Source organism: Neomonachus schauinslandi, chromosome 5 (genome assembly GCF_002201575.2).
Source record: "Neomonachus schauinslandi chromosome 5, ASM220157v2, whole genome shotgun sequence".
Taxonomy (NCBI): Eukaryota; Metazoa; Chordata; class Mammalia; order Carnivora; family Phocidae; genus Neomonachus; species Neomonachus schauinslandi.
In genome coordinates this window covers 47,274,484-47,299,955 of record NC_058407.1, presented here as the reverse complement: position 1 = coordinate 47,299,955, position 25,472 = coordinate 47,274,484, and the positions used below count along the sequence as shown (strand labels likewise).

General features: G+C 38.6%; 1 protein-coding gene and 1 pseudogene across 6 annotated transcripts in view; both read left to right on the top strand.

Annotated features, from left to right (window-relative positions):
- Positions 1 to 7,024: 7,024 nt before the first annotated feature.
- LOC110570561 lies at positions 7,025 to 7,835 on the top strand (annotated as a pseudogene).
- Positions 7,836 to 10,882: 3,047 nt separating this feature from the next.
- The window catches only part of CPSF6 (cleavage and polyadenylation specific factor 6), a 34,829-nt gene continuing 20,239 nt past the window's right edge, over positions 10,883 to 25,472 (top strand). For 5 of the 6 annotated variants that reach the window (XM_021678668.1, XM_021678667.1, XM_021678666.1 and 2 more), the window contains exons 1-5: positions 10,883 to 10,996; positions 18,606 to 18,815; positions 20,557 to 20,660; positions 24,230 to 24,375; positions 25,270 to 25,443. In XM_021678668.1, the coding sequence (XP_021534343.1) occupies positions 10,937 to 10,996; positions 18,606 to 18,815; positions 20,557 to 20,660; positions 24,230 to 24,375; positions 25,270 to 25,443 (694 nt within the window). In that variant the 5' untranslated portion in view covers positions 10,883 to 10,936. The remainder of the gene's footprint in view (positions 10,997 to 18,605; positions 18,816 to 20,556; positions 20,661 to 24,229; positions 24,376 to 25,269; positions 25,444 to 25,472) is intronic. The other variant, XM_021678669.1, reaches the window with a different exon arrangement.

Below are 25,472 nucleotides of genomic sequence, written 5' to 3'. Positions count from 1 at the left end.
CATAGGTGAACATACATGGGAGGCAACATTCGCTCATTTCTATATTTTCTGTGCTAGATATTCTCTTTGCTTCTCCAGACCTACTTCCCACCCTTTCCATCCTGCTCTCTGCTCCAGTGGGTGACCTTTATTGGCCACACCAATGGTACCTCCTCCCCTCTAACTTCCAATTGGGTTCAATCAATGGGAGGCCCCACCAGGCGATCTAAGGTCAAGGAAGATGTAATATCAGGATTTATTTTCCAGGATCTCTCCACTGTATGCCTGAAGGCTACAGCTGAGTCAGGCAGCCTTCTCCAACAACTACAGATCTCTCTCTCTCTCTGAGTTTTAGTAATTGATTGCTCCCTTATCCCTTCAGGCTTGCCCTACAGTGCTTTGTCATCCTCTATTAGTTTCTCTTAACCCTGTCTGAACCCCCATAAATGGTTACTCCATTACATTCTTCTCCATTTCCCCATGGAAATGGGGAACCTGCGAGGTTCTGACTGACACATTCCCAGAGATTCCAATGTAATACCTGTACCTCTAAGGATTACCAGCTCCCCCATCTCTCACACTGTATATACACTTTCTAATTTGAGTTGATGCTTATAAAGCATATATCTCAGGGGCTGGTGCATAATACTATGTGCTCAATAATTGTTGGCTTCTTTCTATTCCTCTATTTGAGGTAGATATTATGATCTTTATTTTTTTCAACAAGTCCCATTGAAGTTCAGTAACTCTTGCCCAAAATGGCACAGTTGAGTCTCAAATGACAGAGTTGGGTCTCAAACCAAGATCTGTTACATTACACCTTACCATGCCACTTCTCACTACATGATAATGAAATCTTACATTTGTATTATTCATTCCTACCTACCACAGTGGCCCCCATGCAGTAGTTGCATTAAAAACATTTGTGGGATAGTAGAATGAATAAATTCTGTCATCATTTATACATTTATTTAGTTGCTGTATAAGTTGTATGGAAAAAAATGGTAAGATTACTAGTTTTGAGTCCCATTAGCGCCATAAAAAGCAGTTTTTGAGGTGCCCATAGGTGCATCTGACTCTTCATCTCAGCTCAGGTCTTGATCTCAGGGTCCTGAGTTCAAGCCCGAGGTGAGGCTTCACGCTGGGCATGGAGCCTAGTTAAAAAAAAAAAAGCAGTTTTTGATACTGAAAAATATTTTCACTCATACTAATATTATTGTATTTTGCTGAAGTCCAGCTCTTCACATGGATTTTATCTTCATCTTCAGTAATTTCAGAAATAAATCATTCAAAACACAAAGATGAATGCATTTTACATAGCACAAAAAAAGACCACTTGTATCAAATAATACACTTTAAAACCATGGTGAGGGCGCCTGGGTGGCCCAGTTGGTTAAGCGACTGCCTTCGGCTCAGGTCATGATCCTGGAGTCCCTGGATCGAGTCCCGCATCGGGCTCCCTGCTCGGCGGGGAGTCTGCTTCTCCCTCTGACCCTCCCCCCTCTCATGTGCTCTCTCTCATTCTCTCTCTCTCAAATAAATAAATAAATAAATCTTTAAAAAAAAAACCATGGTGAGAAATGTCTGTTTTTTAAACACAATTCACACAAGTGCTGAAAAATAGTTTATGGCAAACTACAGTGTAGCCTTTATATGTTTTTATTTTTCAATCAAGTGTGTGACTCATTATTATTACAGGTTTCCAAATGTCAAGCTCCAACCTGAGTCCAAGATAATGGCTATACTGCATTAAAAAATCTTAATTTTATGCTTTCTATTTTTTAAACATTTTACTTTTAATTTTTATTGTTTTATTTTATTTTTTTTAGTGGGCACCATGGGGCCTGAACTCACAACCTGAGATCAAGACCCGAGCGGAGATCAAGAGTCGGCCACTCAACCAACTGAGCCACACAAACACCCCTATTTTTTTTTTAGGTAAGCTCTATGCCCAATGTGGGACTTGAACTCACAACCCTGAGATCAAGAGTTGCACTCTCTATCGCCTGAGCCAGCCAGGTGCCTCTATGCTTTTCTATTTTTAAAAATAAGGTTGAAATTCTGTCTTGATTATAAAGTTAATAAATACCTGCTGTAGCAATATTAAAAACACAGAAATGTATAAATAAGAAACTAAAAATACTCATAATCCCACTGTTTGAAAATGATATTAACATTTGAACATGTTTCTATGCAGTATTTTGTCTGTACGTAATTGAGATGAACTTTTTTTTTGGCCAGTAGCTGATAACTCCAGCAGTGCGTGCATGACCATGTGCTATAAGTTTTTTTTTTTTTAGATTTTATTTATTCATTTGACAGACAGAGACATAGCGAGAGAGGGAACACAAGGCAGAGGGAGTGGGAGAGGGAGAAGCAGGCTTCCCACTGAGCAAGGAGCCCAAAGCAGGACCTGATCCCAGGACTCTGGGATCATGACCTGAGCCCAAGGCAGACGCTTAACGACTGAGCCACCCAGGCGCCCCGAGTTTTGTTTCTTTTACTTGCAGCCAAATGCATTCCAAATTATATATCTGGGTGAATACCACATATGCAACGCCAACGATATGCCAGTGTTAGACCATTTATGACCTATAAAACCTGCACTTTTATATGGTACAGTCTAACAGAATTTGGTAACAGGAAGTGCAGTGTTTGAAATGTGGAACCGGGGGCACCTGGCTGGCTCAGTCACAGAACATGCGACTCTTGATCTTGGGGTCGTGAGTTCAAGCCCCGTGTTGGGCATGGAACTTACTTAACAAACAAACAAAAAAATGTGGAACTGACTGATTCAAGGAGGGGCAGTGAAGGGTGTAATGCCCCATTTCTCCGGTGTTGCAATAAGTCTTTCTTATTTAGCCATAGCAATTGGTTTAACTAATTATTTCTGGAGAATGTACATATATTCATTGGGATATGGAAAGATAATAGAGCATATATTTTTATATTTTTTTATTTAAAAAACTGAAAAGTTAAGATTAACTAATATTTAATATAGGAATAGTGTCCTTGCTCAATTCATATGTCAAATGATTTCATGTTACTAAGGTATGTGGCAGGCATAAATCTAGGTTTCCTGGGGATTGATATATCCATATTTTGGGAGCTTTCTTAAAGAAAAATAACAAAAAATTATGAACATAAGGTATGAAAGCAAATTGTTATTTAGAAGAAGAAAAGAAACACAGGAATTTCAATTTCATGTGATTTTCTCATTAAAAGAATATATAGCAAGTTGAGGGGCACCTGGGTGGCTCAGTCGGGTCATGATCCCGGGGTCCTGGAATCGAGCCCCATATCAGGCTCCCTGCTTAGCGGGGAGTCTGCTTCTCCTTCTACCCCTCCCCCTGCTCATGCTCTTTCTCCCGCTCTCTTTTTCTTGATCACGCTCTCTCTCTCTTGAATAAATAAATAAAATCTTAAAAATATATACATATAGCAAGTTGATAATTTTATATGCCCCATTATGTAGTGTTTATGTAGCATTAATGAGAACCAAATCTTTCACTTGTAATTTTGCACGTCTCTTTAGACTAATTTTCTAAAGAATAGTATCTGATTCCATACATTTCAAACTTTGTTTCTCCTCCAGTACCCACATATTTCTATTGCCTAGCATGGTTGGACAGACTCAGATCACCATATGACCTCTGGCTTTGCATTTTCATATCACAGAATCTCTTGGCACAGTGGCAGTAAAAATATTTCTGGAAAGCATTCCTATGTCAGGATGGTTAACAATAACTTATACATAAATATTTTCCATTAAATCCAAACTAAATGTAACCCTTTATTCAATTTCCACTTAGATGCAGAAATATGGCTGCTGCCTCACCAACCCCTATCCAACACAAAGGGGAGTATGTATGACAGAGAGGAAAGTGGAGTGGAAATTTAGATGAATTACGGAAGGGTCCCATGGAAGTGAGGGATTTTGAATCATTAACTTTTTTCACTTCCCACATTATTGTTCCTGTTGGGGGTAGTCCTGAGGAAAGAGGTGGACTTTCTCCCCAACACAGAGGATTCTAAAGGGATTCCTTCACATGGGCACTTAATACACTTTACTTGCTGTGTATTATGATACATGGCAGTTTATGAGAGCCCAGTTACATAGACTTAGAGATTTTATTTTCTCACTTTAACTAAGTTAACCATCATAAAATGCCCAGGTGTTTTAAAAAAAATCCTAAGAAACCATGGTTCATTGCTAATACTAATAATGAAAGTACAAGTGAAAGACAAGAAAGCAGAGCCAACACCTACTTCTAGTATGAATTCTTGTCAGTCCCATCATGAGATGAAAACAAGGATGATGTAATCAGATTTGACAAGAGCAGGACCAAAAATTTCAAGACTATTTGAAATATGGATTTATATCCACTAATGATAATATAAGGCCATTATAATAGCCATGCATTTAAAAAATCTTATTTATTGGAGTGCCCGGGTGGCTCAGTCAGTTAAACAACTGACTCTTGATTTCTGCTCAGGTCATGACTTCAGGGTTGTGAGATCGAGCTCCACATCAGGCTCCATGCTCAGCATGGAGTCTGCTTGAGATTCTCTCTCCTTTTCCCTCTGCCCCTCCCCCTGCTTGTGCTCTCTATCTCTCTGTAAAATAAATAAATAAAATCTTTTTAAAAACCTTGTTTATTTCATCCTTCAAAATTATATATTTGCTCCAAGAAATAAAAAAAAAGAAAGAAAACAAAATTATATATTTGTATGGGTGTTCGTGATATAAAAATGTTAATATAAAATGCCTTATAAAATAATATTTACATTTATATATATTATGGCTGCATGTTTAAAATGTTAGGGGTATTTTTTAAAGTTTGAGGAGCAGGGGCACCTGTGTGGTGCAGTTGGTTGGGTGTCCAACTCTTGGTTTCAGCTCAGGTGGTGATCTCAGGGTTATGGGATCAAGCCCCATGTCTGGCTCTGTGCTCAGCTCACAGTCTGCTTGAGATTCTCTCTCCCTCTCCCTCTGCCTCTCCCACTCGTGCTCTCTCTCTCAAATAAGTAATAAATAAAGAAATCTTTAGGGGTGCCTGGGTGGCTCAGTCATTAAGCGTCTGCCTTCGGCTCGGGTCATGATCCCGGGGTCCTGGGATCGAGCCCCGCATCGGGCTCCCTGCTCGGCGGGAAGCCTGCTTCTCCCTCTCCCACTCCCCCTGCTTGTGTTCCCTCTCTCGCTGTGTCTCTCTCTGTCAAATAAATAAAATCTTTAAAAAAAAAAAAGAAATCTTTAAAAAATTTTTTTAAAATAAAAGTTTGGGGAGCATAGACCTAAACTATAACCTACAGTATTAGAACCAAAATCATATTCCTATGGAGATTATGGCATGGACTGACTTGAAGTAAGTCAGAATGATAATATGTGTTAAATATTTATGGATTTGGATTTGCCATCTCCAACCATCAGGGCTTTGTCTATGTGCTGTCCTCTAAGAGGGGGGATGCGTTAGACAAGCTTTGGGGTATCTGCTTGGCTCAGAGCAACCGTCTTCCACCAACAGTTTTCCACCCTTTCCTAACTCACAGGGTAGATTTTGTAAGCTGTGTTTTTACTCTGTGACTCCTTCTCCTTAAACTTGATTAGACTAAAAGTAGACTCCTGTAAAAATTGAGCTATCAGTTGCTCTCTTTAGATTTTGTGATTGAAACTAAGACAAGATCACCATTTTCCTGAACGGCGCTTGTTTGAATGCCGGAGCTGAGGTTGCTATTGTTGCATAGACATGTGCATGGAAAAGGAGAGAAAGTTCTATATAGAGAAGAAGGACATATACAGAGACCCTTAGAACATTATTTACCTCCTTCTAACCTCTTTGTTACTCTTCTTGAATATTTTGATTTTATATTGTTTTTATTGTTGGAGTGACGTCATTGTGGGAAGGAGGGGGTCGCAGACAAAGAATGTGGGCAGCCTCTAGGAGATGGAAAAGGCAAGCAAATGTATTCACCTCTAGAGCTTCCAGAAGGAATGCAGACCTGCCACCCCCTTGATTTTGGCCCAGTGAGATCCATTCTGGATTTCTGATCTCTCGAACTATAAGATAATGAATTGGTGTTGTTTCAAGCCACTACATTTCTGGTAATACCATTGTCAAATTGCTCTCAAGGAACTCTGGACTTTGAATTCTGTGTAGATTTGAATAACAGGATTTCAAAACTGAGAGGGACCTTCATGGAGGACTTGAGCTAAAGGACTTGTCTAAGGTTACCTAGCTGGTCAGTTGTCAAGTCAGGATAAAAATCCGAATCTCCAATCTTTCATCTATGTACATTAATAACCATAAGATGTCTAACAAAGAGGGTGGTATATAGAAGTACTGAATAAGTATAGAGTTTTTGCTTGTTGTTTTTATTATTATGCATTTTCTTTTGTAATCTACAATAATATTTCATTTCTTGAACATTGCCAAGTAAGCAGATACCCTGTAACAACATTTTATTTTTTTATTATTTTTTTTAGGGGGGGGGAAGAGAGAGAGGGAGAGAACCAGCGCAGGGGTGGGAGGGGCAGAGGGTGAGAAAGAATCTTAAGTAGGCTCCCCGCCCAGCCCAACACAGGGCTCAATCTCATGACCCTGAGATCGAGACCTGAGCTGAAATCAAGAGTCAGATGCTTAACCAACTGGGCCACCCAGGCGCCGCTGTTAACATTTTAAAATCATCAAAAAGCCCACCAGGGAGTGAGGAATTACCTGGCCAAGATGTAGAAAGGCTAGGCCTATACACTCAGAGTGCTTTTGCATTTCAGATTCAAAAGAGTTGGCTGAGAGGTCACCTGGATGAGAGTGATCTTGTTTATTAGTGTCCGGAGATGCCTTGCAGAAAATAATGAAAATCCTCCTATGGAAAAAAAAATTATCCTAGGACTCACATTATTTCTTCAAGTATTACAATTATGATGTCCAGCACACAAAGATAGTCAGGTAATAAGACAACATGAGTGAGGGGGCGGTTTGAACGAGACGAAGACGGAACCGAAGCTGGGCACAGGCTGTGGACGCGGTCCCGCCAAGAGCTGAAGATGGCAGTGAACGTATATTCAACATCAGTCACCAGTGATAACCTAAGTCGACATGACATGCTGGCCTGGATCAATGAGTCTCTGCAGCTGAATCTGACGAAGATCGAACAGTTGTGCTCAGGGGCTGCCTACTGTCAGTTTATGGACATGCTGTTCCCTGGCTCCATTGCCTTGAAGAAAGTGAAATTCCAGGCTAAGCTAAAACATGAGTACATCCAGAACTTCAAAATACTACAAGCAGGCTTTAAGAGAATGGGTGTTGACAAAAGAATTCCTGTGACAAATTAGTAAAAGGAAAGATTCAGGACAATTTTAAATTTGTTCAGTGGTTCAAGAAGTTTTTTGATGCAAACTATGATGGAAAAGACTGTGACCCCGTAGCTGCCAGACAAGGTCAAGAAACTGCAGTGGCTCCCTCCCTTGTTGCTCCAGCTCTGAACAAGCCGAAGAAACCTCTCAGCTCTAGCAGTGCAGCTCCACAGAGGCCCATTGCAACACACAGAACTACTGCAACCCCTAAGGCTGGCCCGGGTGTGGTGCGAAAGAATCCTGGTGTGGGCAACAGGGATGACGAAGCAGCTGAATTGATGCAGCAGGTCAACGCATTGAAACTTACCGTCGAAGACTTGGAGAAAGAAAGAGATTTCTACTTTGGAAAGCTAAGGAACATTGAATTGATTTGCCAGGAGAATGAGGGGGAAAACGACCAGGTATTGCAGAGGATCGTGGACATTCTGTATGCCACAGATGAAGATGAAGACTTTGTGATACCTGATGAAGGGGCCCACAGGAGGAACAAGAAGAGTATTAACGGCCTGGACCAGCAGAGCAACATCCGAATTCTTCACTCCAAATCATGTGCTTAACTGTAAAATAACCCCTTTTATTATTCTTAGAGGACTCACTGGTTTCTTTTCATGAGCAAACAATACCTCTTCTTAAAGTGCACTTTGCAGAAATTTCTCCCCTTTTCCAATGAGTTTGAGTTAGGAGCTTTTACCCTGTAGCAGAGCAGTATTAACATCTAGTTGGGTCACCTAGGGAACAAAGAGGCTGACCATGGGGCTCACCGTGTGGACGCTGGTAACACTGATTGCTGGAGAAGGTGTTTTTATGTGATACACTGAGGTGGAAACCTCAGTAGGGAAATGTAAAGACTGATTTGAATTTTAAGCTAATGTGAAATCTTGGCAGAGAATGTTTTAATAAATAAATGCCTTAAGAGTAAAAAAAAAAAAAGACAACATGAGTGAGAAACAGCATAAGGAACACAAGGAATAGGTGTGCCTCTATGGCTCAGTCGGTTAATCGTCCAACTGTTGATTTCAGCTCAGGTCCTGATCTCTGGGTTGTGAGATAGAGCCGTGTTGGGCTGGGCGTAGAGTCTGCTTAAGATTCTCTCTCCCTCCCTTCTGCCCGCCCCGCCTCTTTCTTTCAAAAAACAAAACAAACCAAAACAAAACCACAACAAATAACTAAAACAAAGAACCAACAATACACTCAATGGGACTCCAGATATTGGAATTAGCAGAGACCCAGATTGTATACCAATGATGACTACTACACTCAAAGAGATGAAAGCCACGACTTACTGTTTGGGCAAAGAATAGAATGCTATAAAAATGAACATAACAGATTTTAAAAAGAATCAAATAGAAATTTTAAGTCTTAAAATTACCAAAAACAAACCACCTCAAAACCAAAATTAATAGCTAAATAGATAAGTTTGACATCATGGGAGAATTAGTAATCTATTTTTTTTGTTTCTATTTTTTTTTTAAACATAAGCTCTATACCCCATGTGGGGCTTAAACTCCTGACCCCAAGATCAAGAGTTGCATGCTCTACCGACTGAGCCAGCCAGGCATCCCCATTATTTTTTATTTATTTATTTTTATTTCTATTTGAGAATTAGTCATCTAGAAAATATATCAGAAAAAAGGCTACTCAAAATGAAGCAGGAAGAGATAAAAAAGGAGAAGGTAAGAGAAATAGTGGATAGTAATGATTTAACATACATTTATGGGAGTTATAGAGGGAGAGAAGAAAGAGTGGGGCAGAAGCAATATTTGAAGAGGTAAAGGCTGAGAATTTTCCAGAACTCATGAAAGGCATCAATGTATTCAAGAAGCTCAGTGAATCCCAAGCATCATAAATAAAAAGAAATACACTTCCAAACATACATAGTAAAAGAGCAGAAAACCAAAGTATAAGAGAAAAATCTTAAAAGCGGCCGGGGTGGGGGGGAACCCCAATGACCTTTAAAGAAACAGTCACACTGACGCCTGCTTTTTCGTAGGTAATGGTAGAAGTCAGAACCCTGGAATGATTTTTAAGTGTACTAAAAGAACATACACTGCTCCTATCATCAAATCTCCCTTCTCCTGCCTCCTCTTTCACTTATAAGGACACTTGTGATTACTTTGGACCTACCAAGAAATCAAGGATAAGTCAAGCTCCTTTTCCAAGGTTAATAAAGTCACAGGTTCCGGGGATTGGGATATGGACATCTATGATGGGCCTATGGTGCCTACCCAAATCTAAAAAAAGGTCTTGCCCCTTATCATGAATGGCTCTTGTCTTCTATAAAGCCCCATGGAAAAAAGAAAATCAGTATTTCCAAGAAGTAGAAGAGGATAGGGCATTTTGCATATTACCTCATTTAAACTACCATCAACCTTCAACCTTGGTGAGGTAAATATTACTACCTCAAGTCTGAAGATTCTGAAATTGAACATGAGAGAGAGGTTAGGTAACTCGACTGAGGTCATCTTACTGGTAAACTGACTAGTAATTGTTATCCACATCACCACATTGGTCTCTAAGACTCCAACTAAGCTTCTTCCAACATACCAAGTACAGGTGGATATTCTTTGGCTTATCACTGTGCAAAAGATTTCTGTATCTTAGCAAACACACTCTAATTTGGTGGGTTTTTAAATGGGTGAAAAAGAAATAAAGAATGGAGTAAGGTTTCTAACTGGAGAGACATCTTTGAATAAAACCCTGGTGGCAAAAGCGGTCTGTATTGATCACGTGATCCCGGTTAAATCACTTACTTCTATGTGGCCTCCGTTCCCTCATTTGAAAAATAGATGTTTGGACCTAATGACACCTTTTCCAGTTCCCTTCTCGTTCAGACATTCTGTGGTTCTGAGAAGCCCTTTGCCCCAAGATGCCTCTACCTTGTTGGGTGGGCTCTAGGATGACTGCATTCAAGTTAGAGGCGTTTGAACTATTCAGAGAAAAACCAACTGCGATCCAAGCGGGGGGAAAAAACCAAAGGGCAACGAACGGGGAAAGAGGAGATGAAAGGAGACGGTGACAGGGGATAGAGATGCAAACATAAATAGCATGCAAATAACCTAAGTAGCTTGCAAATTACTCAAGACAACAATCAACGGGAATCCAGCGTTTACTAGGCAAATGAAACTGCGGGTCTCTGAGGATGCAGGGATAAGAACGTTGTTTTCGCCCTCAAGGCGCTCACAGAATGCTGGGTTACACTTCTATTTAATCATGGATATAAAACTTCCACCTCTCTAGAAGCCTTGGCTTTGAGAATTGTAAGCAAAACTGAGAATGAAAATATTACAAAACGTTTGAGTGTGCCAGAGGCAACGTGAAAACACAGTCTCTGGAAACAGCTGGGACGTCCCCCCAAGCCCCAGGCCTAACCTAGACACACAAAAGAAACCGCCTCTGCCAGCAGAGACGCAAGCTTTTTCTCCGCGCCCGCCGAGCGGCCGGGCTGCAGACGCGCCCGCCGCCCCCGGCCGTCCCCGGCCGCCCCCGCCTCGTCCCTCGGGCCTCGGAAGTGACGCAGCGCGCCCCGCCCCCGCCGCTAGATCCGCTGCTGCTGCCGCGGCGGGCAGACCTGCAGGAGGCAGCGGCGGCCTCGGCTGAGAGAAGATGGCGGACGGTGTGGACCACATAGACATTTACGCGGATGTGGGCGAAGAGTTCAACCAGGTACGTGAGGGCCCGGGCCCACGCCACCGAAGCGGGCGGCGCTGCGGTCCGGACGCTGACCCAGGGCCTGCCGCGGGCTGCGAGCCGGCGCGGCTGCAGACCGTGCGCCCTTGCCGCCTGTGGGCCGCGCCGTCCGACCCCGGCGCGGCGCCCCCCTCGCCCCTCGTTCTACCGCGTCGTTTCGCGGGCCGCGGATGCTGCTGCCCGCCGCAGGGCCTGGAGCGCGGACGCGGGCCGCCGTGCAGACGCCGCCGGCCCCTCCCTCGCCGCCGCCACCTCCCCATTGTTGGCGGCGGCCGGCGGGCGCTTCCCGCCGCGCTAGGCCCGGGCGGTGGGGCCGCGTGTGCGCGGAGGGGAGAACAGGCCGCCGCCCCGCCCCCTCCCCCGCCGCCGGGTCGAAGAGGAAGCCCGGCGGGGCGCGCGCCGGGCGCCGCCTGTTCCCCGACCCTGCAACTCGGGCTCCGATTCCTCTCGTCGCTCCATTTTGTCTCCCCGGCCGCGCACGGTCGCCTCATGGAAGGCCGCATTCATGGCCCTTTGTATCCCGCGCGCCCAGTTTCCTGGGCTCCTGCTCGCGTTTGCGACAGGTTTCGGCGTGGCGCCTTCTTCCTCCTCTCACGCTTTGTGAAGGCGGCTTCGGTGTGGGCACGTTTGCAACAAGTCCTTTGACTTTTGCACCATCGATCGTGTTTCAAAGTCGGTGCGCGGGCCGTGCCTCGGTGGTCGAGGTCTTGCAGTGCTTTTGAGGCCCAGTTGTTGTTGGCTTTTGTGATGAAAATACCTGTGAAGATAGATGGCCTGAGCCAAAAGGAAGACTTGGAAGCGTGTTGGTTGGATGGGGGGAGGGGGGAAGATGGTAGCTCACCGAGAGGTAAGAGGAGTGATTAAAATAAAGAACGTTCACCCGAATTCTTTTAGTATAGTTTAAAAGGTTGTAAATAAGACCCGATTTTCAAAAGCAAATGTAAAATGCCCTCCGAGGGATCTGTTAATTTTCGTTTTGAAAGGTTGGAGAAAGTGAGAATGGAAGGTTTTTCCGGTATCTCTCAAGCCACAGTTGCCTAGAAGAACTAGCCGCGGAGCTGTGATGTCTGATGTTGGGCATCCTTGCAGAAGATCTCGTTTGTTACTAGAGTAGTGACGTGTGAGCTCTAAGCCTGCTGTTCACATCTTTACTGCCTTTATGTAGTAACACATTTTTAAAAATTAAATTGTGCCTAATTGTAGTGCACCTAAAAGCTTGATTTTTTATATTCCAGGTCCGTAAGAGAAGCTTGATACAATTTTAGTGGTTAATGTTTTTTCTTTTTTATTTTTTCCCCCCACTACATTCAAGACTTTATTTCTGACTAGGGGCTCAAGGTTTTTTTAAAATGAGGGAAAGCTAGAAATCCTTAACTGTTCTTGTTTTCAGGAATGACTTTGTGCCTCTGGTTTAAGTATTAGAAAAGAAAAACATTTTTCAATTAGCTTTAAATAGTTGCTACTCCGTTAAAGACTGGGTATTGTAATCAAACTTTAAGTTTTAAAATCTTAATTCTTTTTGTGTTTATATTTTAGAACTGTGATGACTGAGTTGTGTCAGTGGCAAATTAGAAAATTATCTCGGGCACTACAATCAGATGTTAATGCTTTTAAGAACAGTAGACAAAAGACCTCTAGGAAATTTCTTTTTATTTATCAAATGGATATAACATTCCATCCAAAAGAGGGCCATTCCTGAAAGTAAAGGAGCAGTTAAATGTTCAAGACTGTCTTCATTAGCTTTTCTTACATTTGCTTTGCCTTTTCCCCTATGATAAAAGAAGAATTTGGGTGCAGTTTTAGAATTTGAGCTTTCTTCAGGACCTCTTCATGAAAGATTTTTTTTAGGCTTTCCCATACTTAATTTGGGATGGCCATTTGTCTAATACATATAGCTGGAAGGAGTGATACTTGCTTATCCTGTGCAGTAACTAGTGCTGACTGAGCAGGAGGTGGGAAGAGATTAAAATTTTGTGGCCCTGATGAGGAACTATTTTATAGGGTTCTCTTAAAAATGTAGCTTTTTGTTGACTTGAACTTACAGCATTTTATCTCTCACATGGTTGTATATTTTACCAGTAAAATCTTTATAGTTTTGAATAGATTAATGGGATTAAACAGTGGCTTTGTTTTTGTTATTATTTTGCATATCGTTGGCCTTTGTAATCTGCTTGCTGTGGTAATTCTTTTGCAAAATATGGCCACAAAAGGATAGTTGGTTGTTTTCAAGGTCCATCCTCTTTTTTTTAAAAATGTTACTGTCATTGAAATACTTTTCTGAAAATTGATCAGAATTAGAAGCAACTACAGAATTATAACTGATGTAATTTTCACTTTATTGTGAGCTGGTGACCTTATTTCTCCTGGTTGCTATAGTAAACTATGACTCTTACTGTAGTTGAGTAAAGCGTTTTACTAAGTATAACCAGTCGACTTATTTTGGCTTCTAAACTGCTGTAAACCTTCAAAAAAAAAAAAAAAACCCAACAACAACTCCTTGTTCTTTACTGTGAGCTGCAGATTTAATTGCATTTGTGTACTTTGAAATTCTCTGTAGTCTGTATTTTCCATTTTCTTCTATTTTAAATGGTACTTTATGAAGGTTTTTTTTTTTTCCAGGTGTGTATTTTGGTTAAGCACAGTATAAACCTATTTCAAAAAGTATGAGACAGTCAGCTGTCTTAGAAGAAACTTTAATTTGGGGATGGGGTGAGAATAAGTTTAGTGAAAATACAGAGTTCCTTTCTTCACGAGATGAATTTAAGAATGGAGAATAAAGTTGGAGAAAGAAGGCACAAGGGACTTGGCTATTCTTCATGGGTGCTCTTTAGTTCTTAAATTTAAGGTCTTTGGATGTAACCAAATTGAGAACAGTTAGTTGCTCCAGTGGAATAATTTGAACTACTTCCAACGTCTACCTTACTTGAATTTTGAGTTGAGAAGAAAACGATTCTGTTTCAGCCTCTATAGTATGTGTCAGTCCAGTTTGAACTGGGATTTGTACTTTAATGTGGTAGTTAATAACCTAATATTTAATAATTCTAGACTTTTTAATTTTGACCAAGACTAAATAAAAAATTTCCAAACTCAGTTGTTCAAAATACATTTCTTGAATGTCTGTTATATGCCAACAAGGAGGGATACAAAATTCAGATAGTCTCTACTCTTAAAATGCACTGTAGTGGGGGTGAGAGACATCTACATAATTATAACACTCTGACAGGTCATGTATTATAAAACTCCTTTATGTGTATCTTTAGCTGTAGAATTTTTATTGATGGGGAAAGTAAAAAATTCTAGGAACCTCAGGAAAGTTTATACTGTATACATTGAGGTGTGTATTTTGCTTGTTTGGAAATCAAAAGCTCTTAATAGCGAATTTAGTTATTGATCTGTCTAGTGATAGGTCACTGGTAACAGTGCTGATTTAGTAATTTGACCACTGAGTTTTAAAATGAAAATATATATAGGTTATGGCTGGGGAAAAAATTCGTTTAGAACTAAGGACCTAGACATCCTCATAAGTCAACTTGCCTTTATTTCATGAGTCATTATACTTTATATTTAATCATTGTGTATCTACTCTAGCCAGTTGTCTAGCCGATTTTGGAAAGTAAGTTTCCTGGGCAAATGTCGGTGAAACCTTATTTCTGATAAATTTATGTTTAATAGAAAATCCTCTGAGATAAGGCTGTAAGGTTGAGAATAAGGTAGGTAGAGACTGATTCAGAAACTTTGGTAGAAGTATTTAGGGGAACTAGAACTCTTCCCACTCAGTTTTATAATTTATGAGTGTAGTTTATTCAGCTGCCTGTGAATTGTCCACCATTTGTGGTTCATGTGGCATATTTTTAGTAAAGAAGTTGGCTTCTTTACCATTAGTTGATCTTTTTACAGGGATTATAAAACTAATTTTCAAATGTATTAGAACATAAGTAGATAAAAATCAGAAAATGATATATTTTCTATAAAGATAAATATGAATTCGATTATCTTCTGGATATTCCATGCTAGTATTTTTCTTCCTTGGTATAGAATACATTTTGTAAATGCAAAATGTAAACCTCCCCCCTTTATATTTCTACAAATGGAAATGGATTTTAAGTTCCTTTCTCTTTTTTTTTCTTTTTCTTTCTTCTCCTTCTCCTTTTTTAAATAGAGGGGCTTTGGAACAGGTGGCCTTTGCTGTACCATTACTGGTACTCTCGTATAATGCAGGGATGCTATTACAATTTAGGATCACCAAAAGCCATGTTGGGCTTGTCAGGGAGAATGAAGAGTGTAGTACAGTTATTCCGTGGTCAGCCCAGTGATGGTATACAGAATGTATATACAGGACATCTGTTACACTAAAATTTTGTGGGAGGTGATTAAGGAAAATATGTCTAAAAATAAGTCCTTGGTGGGAAGAAGAAACACTGCCTTTAAAAGGGAGCTAATAGGATTTTGGTTATTTTACTATCCGTGTTAATTTTAAACTGTTTTCTCTAATGTGGCAACAGCTACTTGTATATCATGTAGAACGTAATCTTGAAGTGTAAAATCTTAAAAGGATGCCTTGCCGTTAGAATGGTTAGTGATTTAGAATGTAGGGAACGAAAAATATTACTGGATTTTTTTTAACAAATCCTGAGTACTGTTATTTTATTGGAAGTTACATGTAATGTGCAGCTCTATCAGTAGATTAGTTACTATGAAAAGTAGATAGTTAGACTGGGCAGCATTTGACACCTAAAATATTTAGAGGGGCATTGTTGATTTTTGTTTGTTTTTGAATGCCATTAAAATTTCCTAAAGATAATAATTGAAAAGATTCTTTCCATAGTAGAACTTGACACTGTTGACCATTTCTCTTTGACAAAGTAGAAGCTATTTTTTGTTCAGTAGATGTTCAGAGCTCACCTTCTTTGTATATGACCTATGGTACACATTTTGCATAATTTCAGAATATGTGTGTTTCCCTCCTTTTTAAAATGGGAACAGAAAGTAGATGTGTTCTGTATCTTTTTTTTTTAATGTGGAGGATAGATGTGATATGCTGAAGCTGAAAAGGAAGAGTACTGATACTTCAAGATATGTGCTTTGAGTTTCATTTTTAGTAATGGCAGCAATTGTATTCAGATTCATTAATATTTTTTCACCACATCCAAATGCATACCGTTGGGGCTAGAAGTACAGGCTTTGGCCTTGGAACAGAGTGAAGCTAACTAGTCCACATGGAAATCAAACCCCAGGACCCTGGTCTCAATTAGCATCATACTTCAACCAATTGGAAGCAGTCCAACTACCAGACAAAATGGCTGATCCTAAGTATTGGTAGAATCATATCAATGTGGAAAATTGGTTGGTGTCAACATAGGAATTCGTGGACGGACAAAAATAGTAAGTGATTGTGATTCACCAGGTTAGTGTAGCTGCGATTATGCTTGTAAATTATTGTCTGCTTAAGTAAACATTTTCCTAGATTTACAACTAATGAAAAATCAAATAATGTGTTAACCTGTTTCATGAAAGTGTAAAATTTAAATAATCCTTGCATTCTTTTTTACTCTCCCTCAGACCATATATTGTGATTATAATCTCTGCTGAGGAGGATGGAAACACAACTCCCTTTGAATAATAATAATAATTCCACTTGATGTACAGAACTGGATTGCAAGAGTTTAAAATGCCCACTGCCGCTTGTGGGAATCTTTTTAGTATCTTAAGTGTATGGAACCACTGCTGCAACCACGCTACCTGAAGCTTCAGCTACACTGAAACTTCATAACAAAACTCATCCTCCTTTTTTCTAATTTTTACTGTCACTGCAATTTGAGCATGTTACTTTGTTTAACAAAAACTTAGTTCTAAAAGATTATTTTGATATTGCTGTACAAACAAAATAAAATCAAGACATAATGTAGTGAGTTGTGGTCTAGTTTCTGCCCATTGCTAAAGATGGCTTTGTTCCGTGACTTAACCTAGAGTTCCTTATAGATAAGTCGTACAGACATTCTACCTCAAAACTAAATGTTATGTAAAGATGCTGTTATATAATTAGTAAATTGGTTGACTCAGTTATGCAGAAGATTACCTGAAGATGACTTTGTAAATTTCAGATTCCTTTGGCTATTTGTATAATTAGTATTTCCTCTTTTAGGTTTTTTTCTTTTTTAAAAAAATCTTAACTCTGCCGCTCTTCTGGATAACAAAGCAATAGCTATGTTCTCTTGGGGCCTATAATAACAAAATTTTGTTGATCTGTTTATAGTCCTATTACAAATGCTTTCTCTGGGTCATTTCTCTGTCCTCGTAATAGTCCTTAAAACTATTAGAACATTTAGCTCCTCCTTATGTGCCATTTATGTAACACTTCATCCTTAACAAATTATGAGAGGATATAACCCATTTCTGAGCTCTCAAGTTTGTTGTTTTTTAATTGTAGTTCTTTTATTATCTCAAATATTCTACCTTGTAAGAAAAATAAAATAGTTCACATTGATTTTTTTTTTCTTTTTCTTTTTTGTTTTACTTTTTGGTTCACATTGATTTAGATACTTAGTGATGGAAATGCAGGAAGATAAAAGTAGTTTTTCTTCTGATTCTGGCTAGTCAAGCCTGTGGAAGGGCAGTTTAAATGTTGTTGAGTGTTCTGCCAACGTCTGCATTTCATTTTTCTTGTAGTTATTTATGCTAGAACCCTCCTTTTTCATTTCTCTCCTGTGTACATTTGTTTCTTTTTTGTTTTCCTTTTTCCCTTGCTTACCATTTAAGCATGTAAGTGGCATCCACTAGCATTGTTTTAACTCTGCTGGTGACAGTGGCAGAGCTTTACTAGATCCTTGTTCATACCACTTTTCTCTTGCTAATTGACTAGATACCTCTTGCTAAATTGACTAGAGATCTAAGAAGTCAGGTAAGCATTAACTCTTTGTTGACTGAGAATAATGAAACTGTTGCTGGATACTAATTTGGATAGTTTTACGAGTATTTTATTTATTGTTTCTCTTTTCCTTGTTCATTTGTTATGACATTTGGAATAATTTATGTACCCACATTTCTTCATCCCTTCCCTGTGGCTTAGCTCACTGTGCTTTTTTTTTTTTAAAAAACTAATACCTTTCACAGTGGGAAACAAGATCCTGAATACCATAGAAAATAAAAGTTGTGTTTTTCTGCAGTTAAATATTAAAGATTTATAATGGCTCTGAGTTTTGTTTGTGATATTTTTGTGTCATTTTGTTAAAGTCCACCTATTTGCATTCATGTATTGTTACTTCTACTCTTAAGAGTATTGTACTTCCAAGGAAAGTTTTATATTATTACTTTATTTTGTTTCCATATCATTCTTCTCTCTGAGGAACATTATTTCCTATATTATATATAAGTGGAAAAATAGGATTTATTGTATAGAAATTCACTTTATAGTTACCATTCAAGAATACATCTGTGGCGTGAAGTAAGAGAAGATTTTTACTGAGATCTTTGGGGCTTTATCTTCTACCAGATTTTTAAAACAACATAGTTGAATGAATTTGTATTCAAGTCTCTTTAGTGGTTGTCTGACTGTTTTATAATTTAGGGCATTATTTCTGTGTCTCAGGAAGCTGAATATGGTGGGCATGATCAGATAGATTTGTATGATGATGTCATCTCTCCATCTGCAAATAATGGAGATGCCCCAGAAGACCGTGATTACATGGATACTCTCCCACCAACTGTTGGTGATGATGTGGGTAAAGGAGCAGCACCAAATGTTGTCTATACATATACTGGAAAGAGAATTGCATTGTATATTGGAAATCTAACATGGGTAAGTAAATTTAACATATGAATTAAATTATTGGTAGTTGGTTTTGAACTATTCGAGTAGTTAATTTCTTCCAGTTTTATAAAATAAAAATTTGAAGATTTGTTGTTCTGTATGCTTGTTTATGCAATGAGGAGAGAAATTCAAGTACATTTAAACATTCTAAATTCCAAATCTAGTTTTGAATTTTGTGGTCATTCAGCTTGTTTTGGTGGAGATTCCAGTTAAATATAATTCATTTATTTTGAGTTTAAATCAGGTATTCTTTTTACTTTACTACTTCTGCCATCCTAGTTTTACAAAGAAAAATACTCACATAAGGTCTGAAACCAGGATTCAGAACTGTAGGAACAAACAGTTTGACCTGGGGTTTTGAAAAGTTTTCATTATTAGGGCTCGCTCCTGGATGGCTCAGTCAGAAGTGTGTGTGACTCTTGATCTTGGGGTTGTGAGTTGGACCCCCATGTTAGGTGTGGAGATTACTTAAAAAAAGTAAAATCTTTTTTAAAAAAAGTTTTCATTATCTAATTTATATTACAAACTTGTTGAATTTCATTTCTGCTTTTAAATTTGAAATCTCATTTATGGAAACTGCTATATGCATGGAAAATGCTATATGCATTGTATTTTAATTTGGGTTTTTATGAGACTATGAGATTATTAATTGGGAGTTTCATTAACTGGGTGTTCAGTGTATATTTATTATATTTATGATTTTTAGCATTAAATCTTAAATACTTATTGAAATAGTCCTGTAGAATCTTTACATCTCGGGACGCCTGGGTGGCTCAGTCGGTTAAGCGGCTGCCTTCCGCCCAGGTCATGATCCCAGGGTCCTGGGATCGAGTCCCACATCGGGCTCCTTGCTCAGCAGGGAACCTGCTTCTCCCTCTCTCTCCCTCTGCTTGTGCTCTCTCTGTCAAATAAATACAATCTTTAAAAAAAAAAAAATCTTTACATCTCTACTTAGAAACATTTAGAACGTACATTTGAAAGTTTAAAAATTGTCTAGAAATCAAAATTTGTCATCCTTCTTTCCTTGGTAGCATTTTATTTTAAAATGTTCACATTTTTAAAAAAATTACCTATCTCCAACCACTCAGTCTGAGCAGTTTTATAATACTGGAGCATTATCAATGTAGTTGGGGGGAGTGATTGCTAAAGAAGACTTTGAATCGTAGCTTGTCCACTTACTACTTTTGTGATCTTGGACAAGCTTTTTAATTTCTCCATAGCACTATGTGAGAAATGGGAGTAATAATAGGACTTAACAGGATCATTTTAAGAGTTAAATATTTGATATAAAGTACATGATACGTACTCAGTACATGTCAGTGCTTTTTTTTAATCTTATACTCAAACATAAGGTGGAATTTATTTCCCGACATAATTTCCTTTAAGGAGAAAAGTGATAAGTGAGATTGGTTTTATTAAAAATTTAACATCATAGCAGTTTAAAATTGGGAGAGACCAGAAACTCTTTAAGAGTTTAAAAAAAAAAAAAAATGAATCTTATCTCCAAGGATAATATACCTTCTAATTTCTGAAACTCTTATCAAGGGATGAAGTTATGTCCTCAGGTGCTTTTATACCATTTAAAAATTAAAGACTAACTGGCAGTAACTCTGCTTAGATTTCCACTGAGCATTAACTGTCTCTTGTTTGTTCTGAGTTTACTCTTAAGTTGAAACAGTTAAAATCTTGCACATGTTTTGATGGTTAATGAGGGGGAAATGTCTTGCAGTGGACAACAGATGAAGACTTAACTGAAGCAGTTCATTCTTTGGGAGTAAATGATATTTTGGAGATAAAATTTTTTGAAAATCGGGCAAATGGCCAGTCAAAGGGGTAAGAATTTTAATTTCATTTTCCCCCTAATATGTTAGCAGCTAGTGATTGTAATTTTGGGAGTAACTATTCTTAATGCTAACTATATGCAGGCTTTATTATTCACATTGGCAGAAGGTACTTGGGCAGAGATTCCCTTCATTTCACTTATTTTGTCTACCCTGTGATCTTACTTACTAAAACTAGTGAAGCTGGAAGTGTGGGCAGATTAGGTCTATTTAATTTTCCTGAGTTTTCTCCATTTGTCGTTGAAATGATTATTGAAAAGACAGTTTGAAGAAGCATTATTATCCTGTGATTAAGTGACGGGGAAAGATGGGCAGCTGGAGAAACAATGTAACATGAATGTTTTAACTATTAAATTATATACATGAGATAGGATTATTAGAGCAACATTATAAAATACAGGTACCCAGAAATAGGAAAATAAAAAGCCACAAGCTCGCCATCCATACATGATCACTCTTAAGTGTGAATATACTTGCAGGTTTTCCCCTAGTGCTCATATAATATATTTAGTGGAAAAACCTAAAAGAACAGGATTATAATTCACGTGTTTCATAACATGAGTAAAACATTTATCCATAAATTCACATCTTCTCTAATGTCTTAATTCTTTCCATCATACCTTATATGCTACAGTAATTTATTTTACTATTCTTATTTTTGGTTATTTGAGTTTCAGTCCCTATTATAAATAATGTTACAGCAGGCTTCATTTTATATAAACCTTCAGGTGCAGATTTTGGATTTTTTTAAGATAAATTGCTAGATGCAGAATGATAAGGAATATGCCTTAGTATGCTTGTTTCGTGTTCAGTGTATTAGCTTACATTAAGAATATTTTCTAAATGTATGTGGAATCCGACCACTTTTTTTTTTTTTAAGATTTTTTATTTATTTGCGAGAGAGAGAATGAGAGACAGAAAGCATGAGAGGGAGGAGGGTCAGAGGGAGAAGCAGACTCCCTGCTGAGCAGGGAGCCCGATGTGGGACTCGATCCCGGGACTCCAGGATCATGACCTGAGCCGAAGGCAGTCGCTTAACCAACTGAGCCACCCAGGCGCCCGGAATCCGACCACTTCTTATGAACTTCACTTCTGTTACCTGGTCCCAAGCTACTATTATCTCTTACTTGAACTTTTGTAATAGCCTTCTACCTGGTGTTCTTGCTTTCACCCTAAATCCCCTACAGCTTATGTTACTGCACAGTGTAAACGTCGGAAAAAAGTGACGTCAATATTTGTCTGCTCAGATCTTCTTCTAATGGTCCCCTATCACTTAAGAGTAAAAGCCAGAATCTTACTGTGGCCTAGAAGGTACTATGTGATCTATTCCCCACCACTTGTCTGACCTTAAATCGTACTATTCTTTGCCTTCCTTATGCTGTTTCAGCCACATTATCTCTGCTGTTCTTCAAACACATTCCTACGTAGGATTTTTACACTAGTAGTTTCTTATTCTTGGTTTTTCCCCCAGATATCCACATGGATCTCTCTTTCACTTCATTCAGGACTCTGTTGAAAGAGTTCTCTTTCCTCATCATCCTATGCAAAATAATTACCTTCTGCTCCTTTCACTCTGTTTCTTTATTATAGTATATTTTATTTACTGGTCTTGTCTCCATTAGATTGTAAGCTCCACGAGAGGAAGAATTTTGTTTTGTTCACTCTTGTGTCCCTAGCCTTGGATTGTGTCTGGCATGTAGGTGATAGTGTTCAATAAATACTTGTTAAATTAATGAATTCATTAAATTGTTTCTAAGTGTTGTGACCCAAGATAATCTTGAGTCACACAGCAGAATTGTTTGTTGACTAGAATGAGGGATCTAGTTAAAGAGCCATTTTGAACATTAGGAAGAGAAGGGTTCTAAGTTCCTAAGAGCCCTTCTGAGAATAATCTAGAATATCCTATAACTATATGAAATTGGAGCCATTCTTTTTTTTCCTCTCATTTTTTTCTTCTTTCTTTCTCTTTTTCTTTTTTTCTATTTCAAATTTATTTTTCTTAATTGAGATATAATTCACATCCATAAAATTTACCTTTTAAAAATACTCAGTCTGGAACACCTGGGTGGCTCAGTTGGTTCAGTGTCTGCCTTCGGCTCAGGTCATGATCCCAGGGTCCTAGGATCCAGTCCTGCATCAGGTTCCTTGCTCAGTGGGGAGCCTGCTTCTCCCTCTGCCTCCCGCTCCCCCTGCTTGTGCGCACACATGCTCTCTCCCCTCCCAAATAAATAAATAAAAATAATTTTAAAGATAAGTAAATAAAAAACAAAAATGTTCAGTTTGATGGTTTTTAGTATATTTATTATGACTTTTTAATTCCAGAACATTTCATCACCCCCAGAAGAAATCCCATACCCTTTAACAGTTTATTTTTATGGATTTGCTTATTCTGAACATTTCATGTGAATAGAATCATACAGTATGTGGTCCTTTGTGACTGACTTCTTTCACTTAGCGTAATGTTTCCAAGATTCAGCCATGTTATAGCATGTATCAGCATTTAATTCTTTTTATGGCTGAATACCATATGGATGTACTCCATCTTTATTCCATCCATCATTTGATGGACATTAGGGTTGTTTCCACTTTTGCTGTTGTGAATAATGCCCCTATGAATATTCTTGTACCAGTTTTGTATGAGCACATATTCAGTTCTGTTAGGTGTATGTGCGTGTGTGTGTATGTATATGTATATACACACATACGTACACTCGATATTGGAGTTATTGGATTATATGTCAACTCTGTATTTAACTTTTGAAGGAATTGCCAGATGATTTGTCAAAGTAACCACAGCATTTTACTTTCCTATCAGCAGTGTATGAAATTTTTAATTTCTCCACATCCTCATCAACACTTTTTATCTTTTTGATTATAGCCATCCTACAGGATATGAAATGGCATCTCATTGTGGTTTTGATTTACATTGCCCTGATAGTGATGTTGGGCATCTTTTCACAGGGCATTATTCATAATAACCAAGAAATGGAAACAACCCAAATGCCCACCAACTGATGGATACTTTTTAAAATGTGCTATATCCATATGAAATACTATTCAGCCATAAGAAGACATTAAGTAATGATACATGCTACAGCATGCATAAACCTTGAAAACATTATGCTAAGTGAAAGAAGCTAATCACAAAGGATCACGTGTCGTATAATTTCATATATATGAAATGTCCAGAATAGGCAAATTCATAGAGATAGAAAGTGAATTAATGGTTTCCTAGGGTTGGGGGATGAGAGGAAATGGAGTGACAGCTAACGAGTATGGAGTTTCATTTTGAGATGATGAAAATGCTCTAAAATTGTTTGTGGTGATGGTTGTAAAACTCTGAGTATACTGAAAAAACACTGGATTGTACACCTTAAATGAGCAAAGTGTATACTATGTTGATATTTTGAAAAAGTTAAAGATGAAAGTGTGAACTTGTATCGTTTTAAGAAATATTTTCATTTTTCTTAGATAAAGGTAAAATCACACCATTTCCTTTTTAATAACAGTAGCTTTGTTAATCTCTCCTCACCTACCCTCACTCCTTTAAACATCTTTTAGGTTTGCCCTTGTTGGTGTTGGATCTGAAGCATCCTCAAAAAAGTTAATGGATCTGTTGCCTAAAAGAGAACTTCATGGTCAGAATCCTGTTGTAACTCCATGCAATAAACAGTTCCTGAGTCAATTTGAAATGCAGTCCAGGAAAAGTAAGCAATCCCTCAGAGGCCTTTATTAAAAGATGTGCATTTTAACCAGTGTTGCTAGTGTTTGTTAGATATTACACTAGAGAAGTCATCTTAATATTTAGTTCATTGGAGAATCCATTTTAGAAAGTCTATCCTTTGAATTAAATCTGGTTTGTGACTATGGTCCAGTGTACTGAAAACCTAGTCGCATTTTTCTCCACCTTCTCAGACCCAGTATTATATAACAGTGTGCAAGTTCTATAGCCCTGCCATTCTTGTCCTGTCATTCCCATCCTAGAGAAAGGAAGAAACTACATTCTAATCCTTAGATTGAAGGAAGGTTATGTGGATGTGTGTTGTGGTGGGGGAGAAACAACTAGTAACCAGAAAATACTCGTTGATTTTCTGCTTGGCACCAAGACCTTCCACCACTTGGTAAAGTGAATTATAGAAAAGATTTGCCATTACACGCTTAATGAATGCTGTTACTTAAAGAGATAAGGTGGATGATCATGCAATTAACAGAAATTCAAGTGGTTGTTTTTCATTTAATGTTTTAGCACTTAAGACTTAACTGAAGAATATGATACAAAATTAATCTATGCTTACTGAAATTCAGATTTCTGTTGGGAGAATTTTAGTCTTGGCTGCTGTAGAGTACTGGTATTTTGAAAGTAACTCATTTACTCACTGGAAATACATTTAAGTCTGGATATTTGAGACTTCAAAAGAACTTAACTAGATGTGAAAGTTTTCTAACCAATACTTCCTCATGTAGTGTGGATAGGCCCAAGGCATCTGCAAGTTAGCCTATAGCATACAGAACTTTGAAATAGAGTTGTTTCTAATAGCAGTGGTTACATTTCAGAGGACTATTTTAATAAATGCTATTTATGAGTATTTGGATATTTGCAGCTACACAATCAGGACAAATGTCTGGGGAAGGTAAAGCTGGTCCTCCAGGAGGCAGTTCACGTGCAGCATTTCCACAAGGTGGTAGAGGACGGGGCCGTTTTCCAGGGGCTGTTCCCGGTGGGGACAGATTTCCTGGACCAGCAGGACCAGGAGGGCCACCCCCACCTTTTCCAGGTAAAATTTTTCTTAAATTACCATGGATA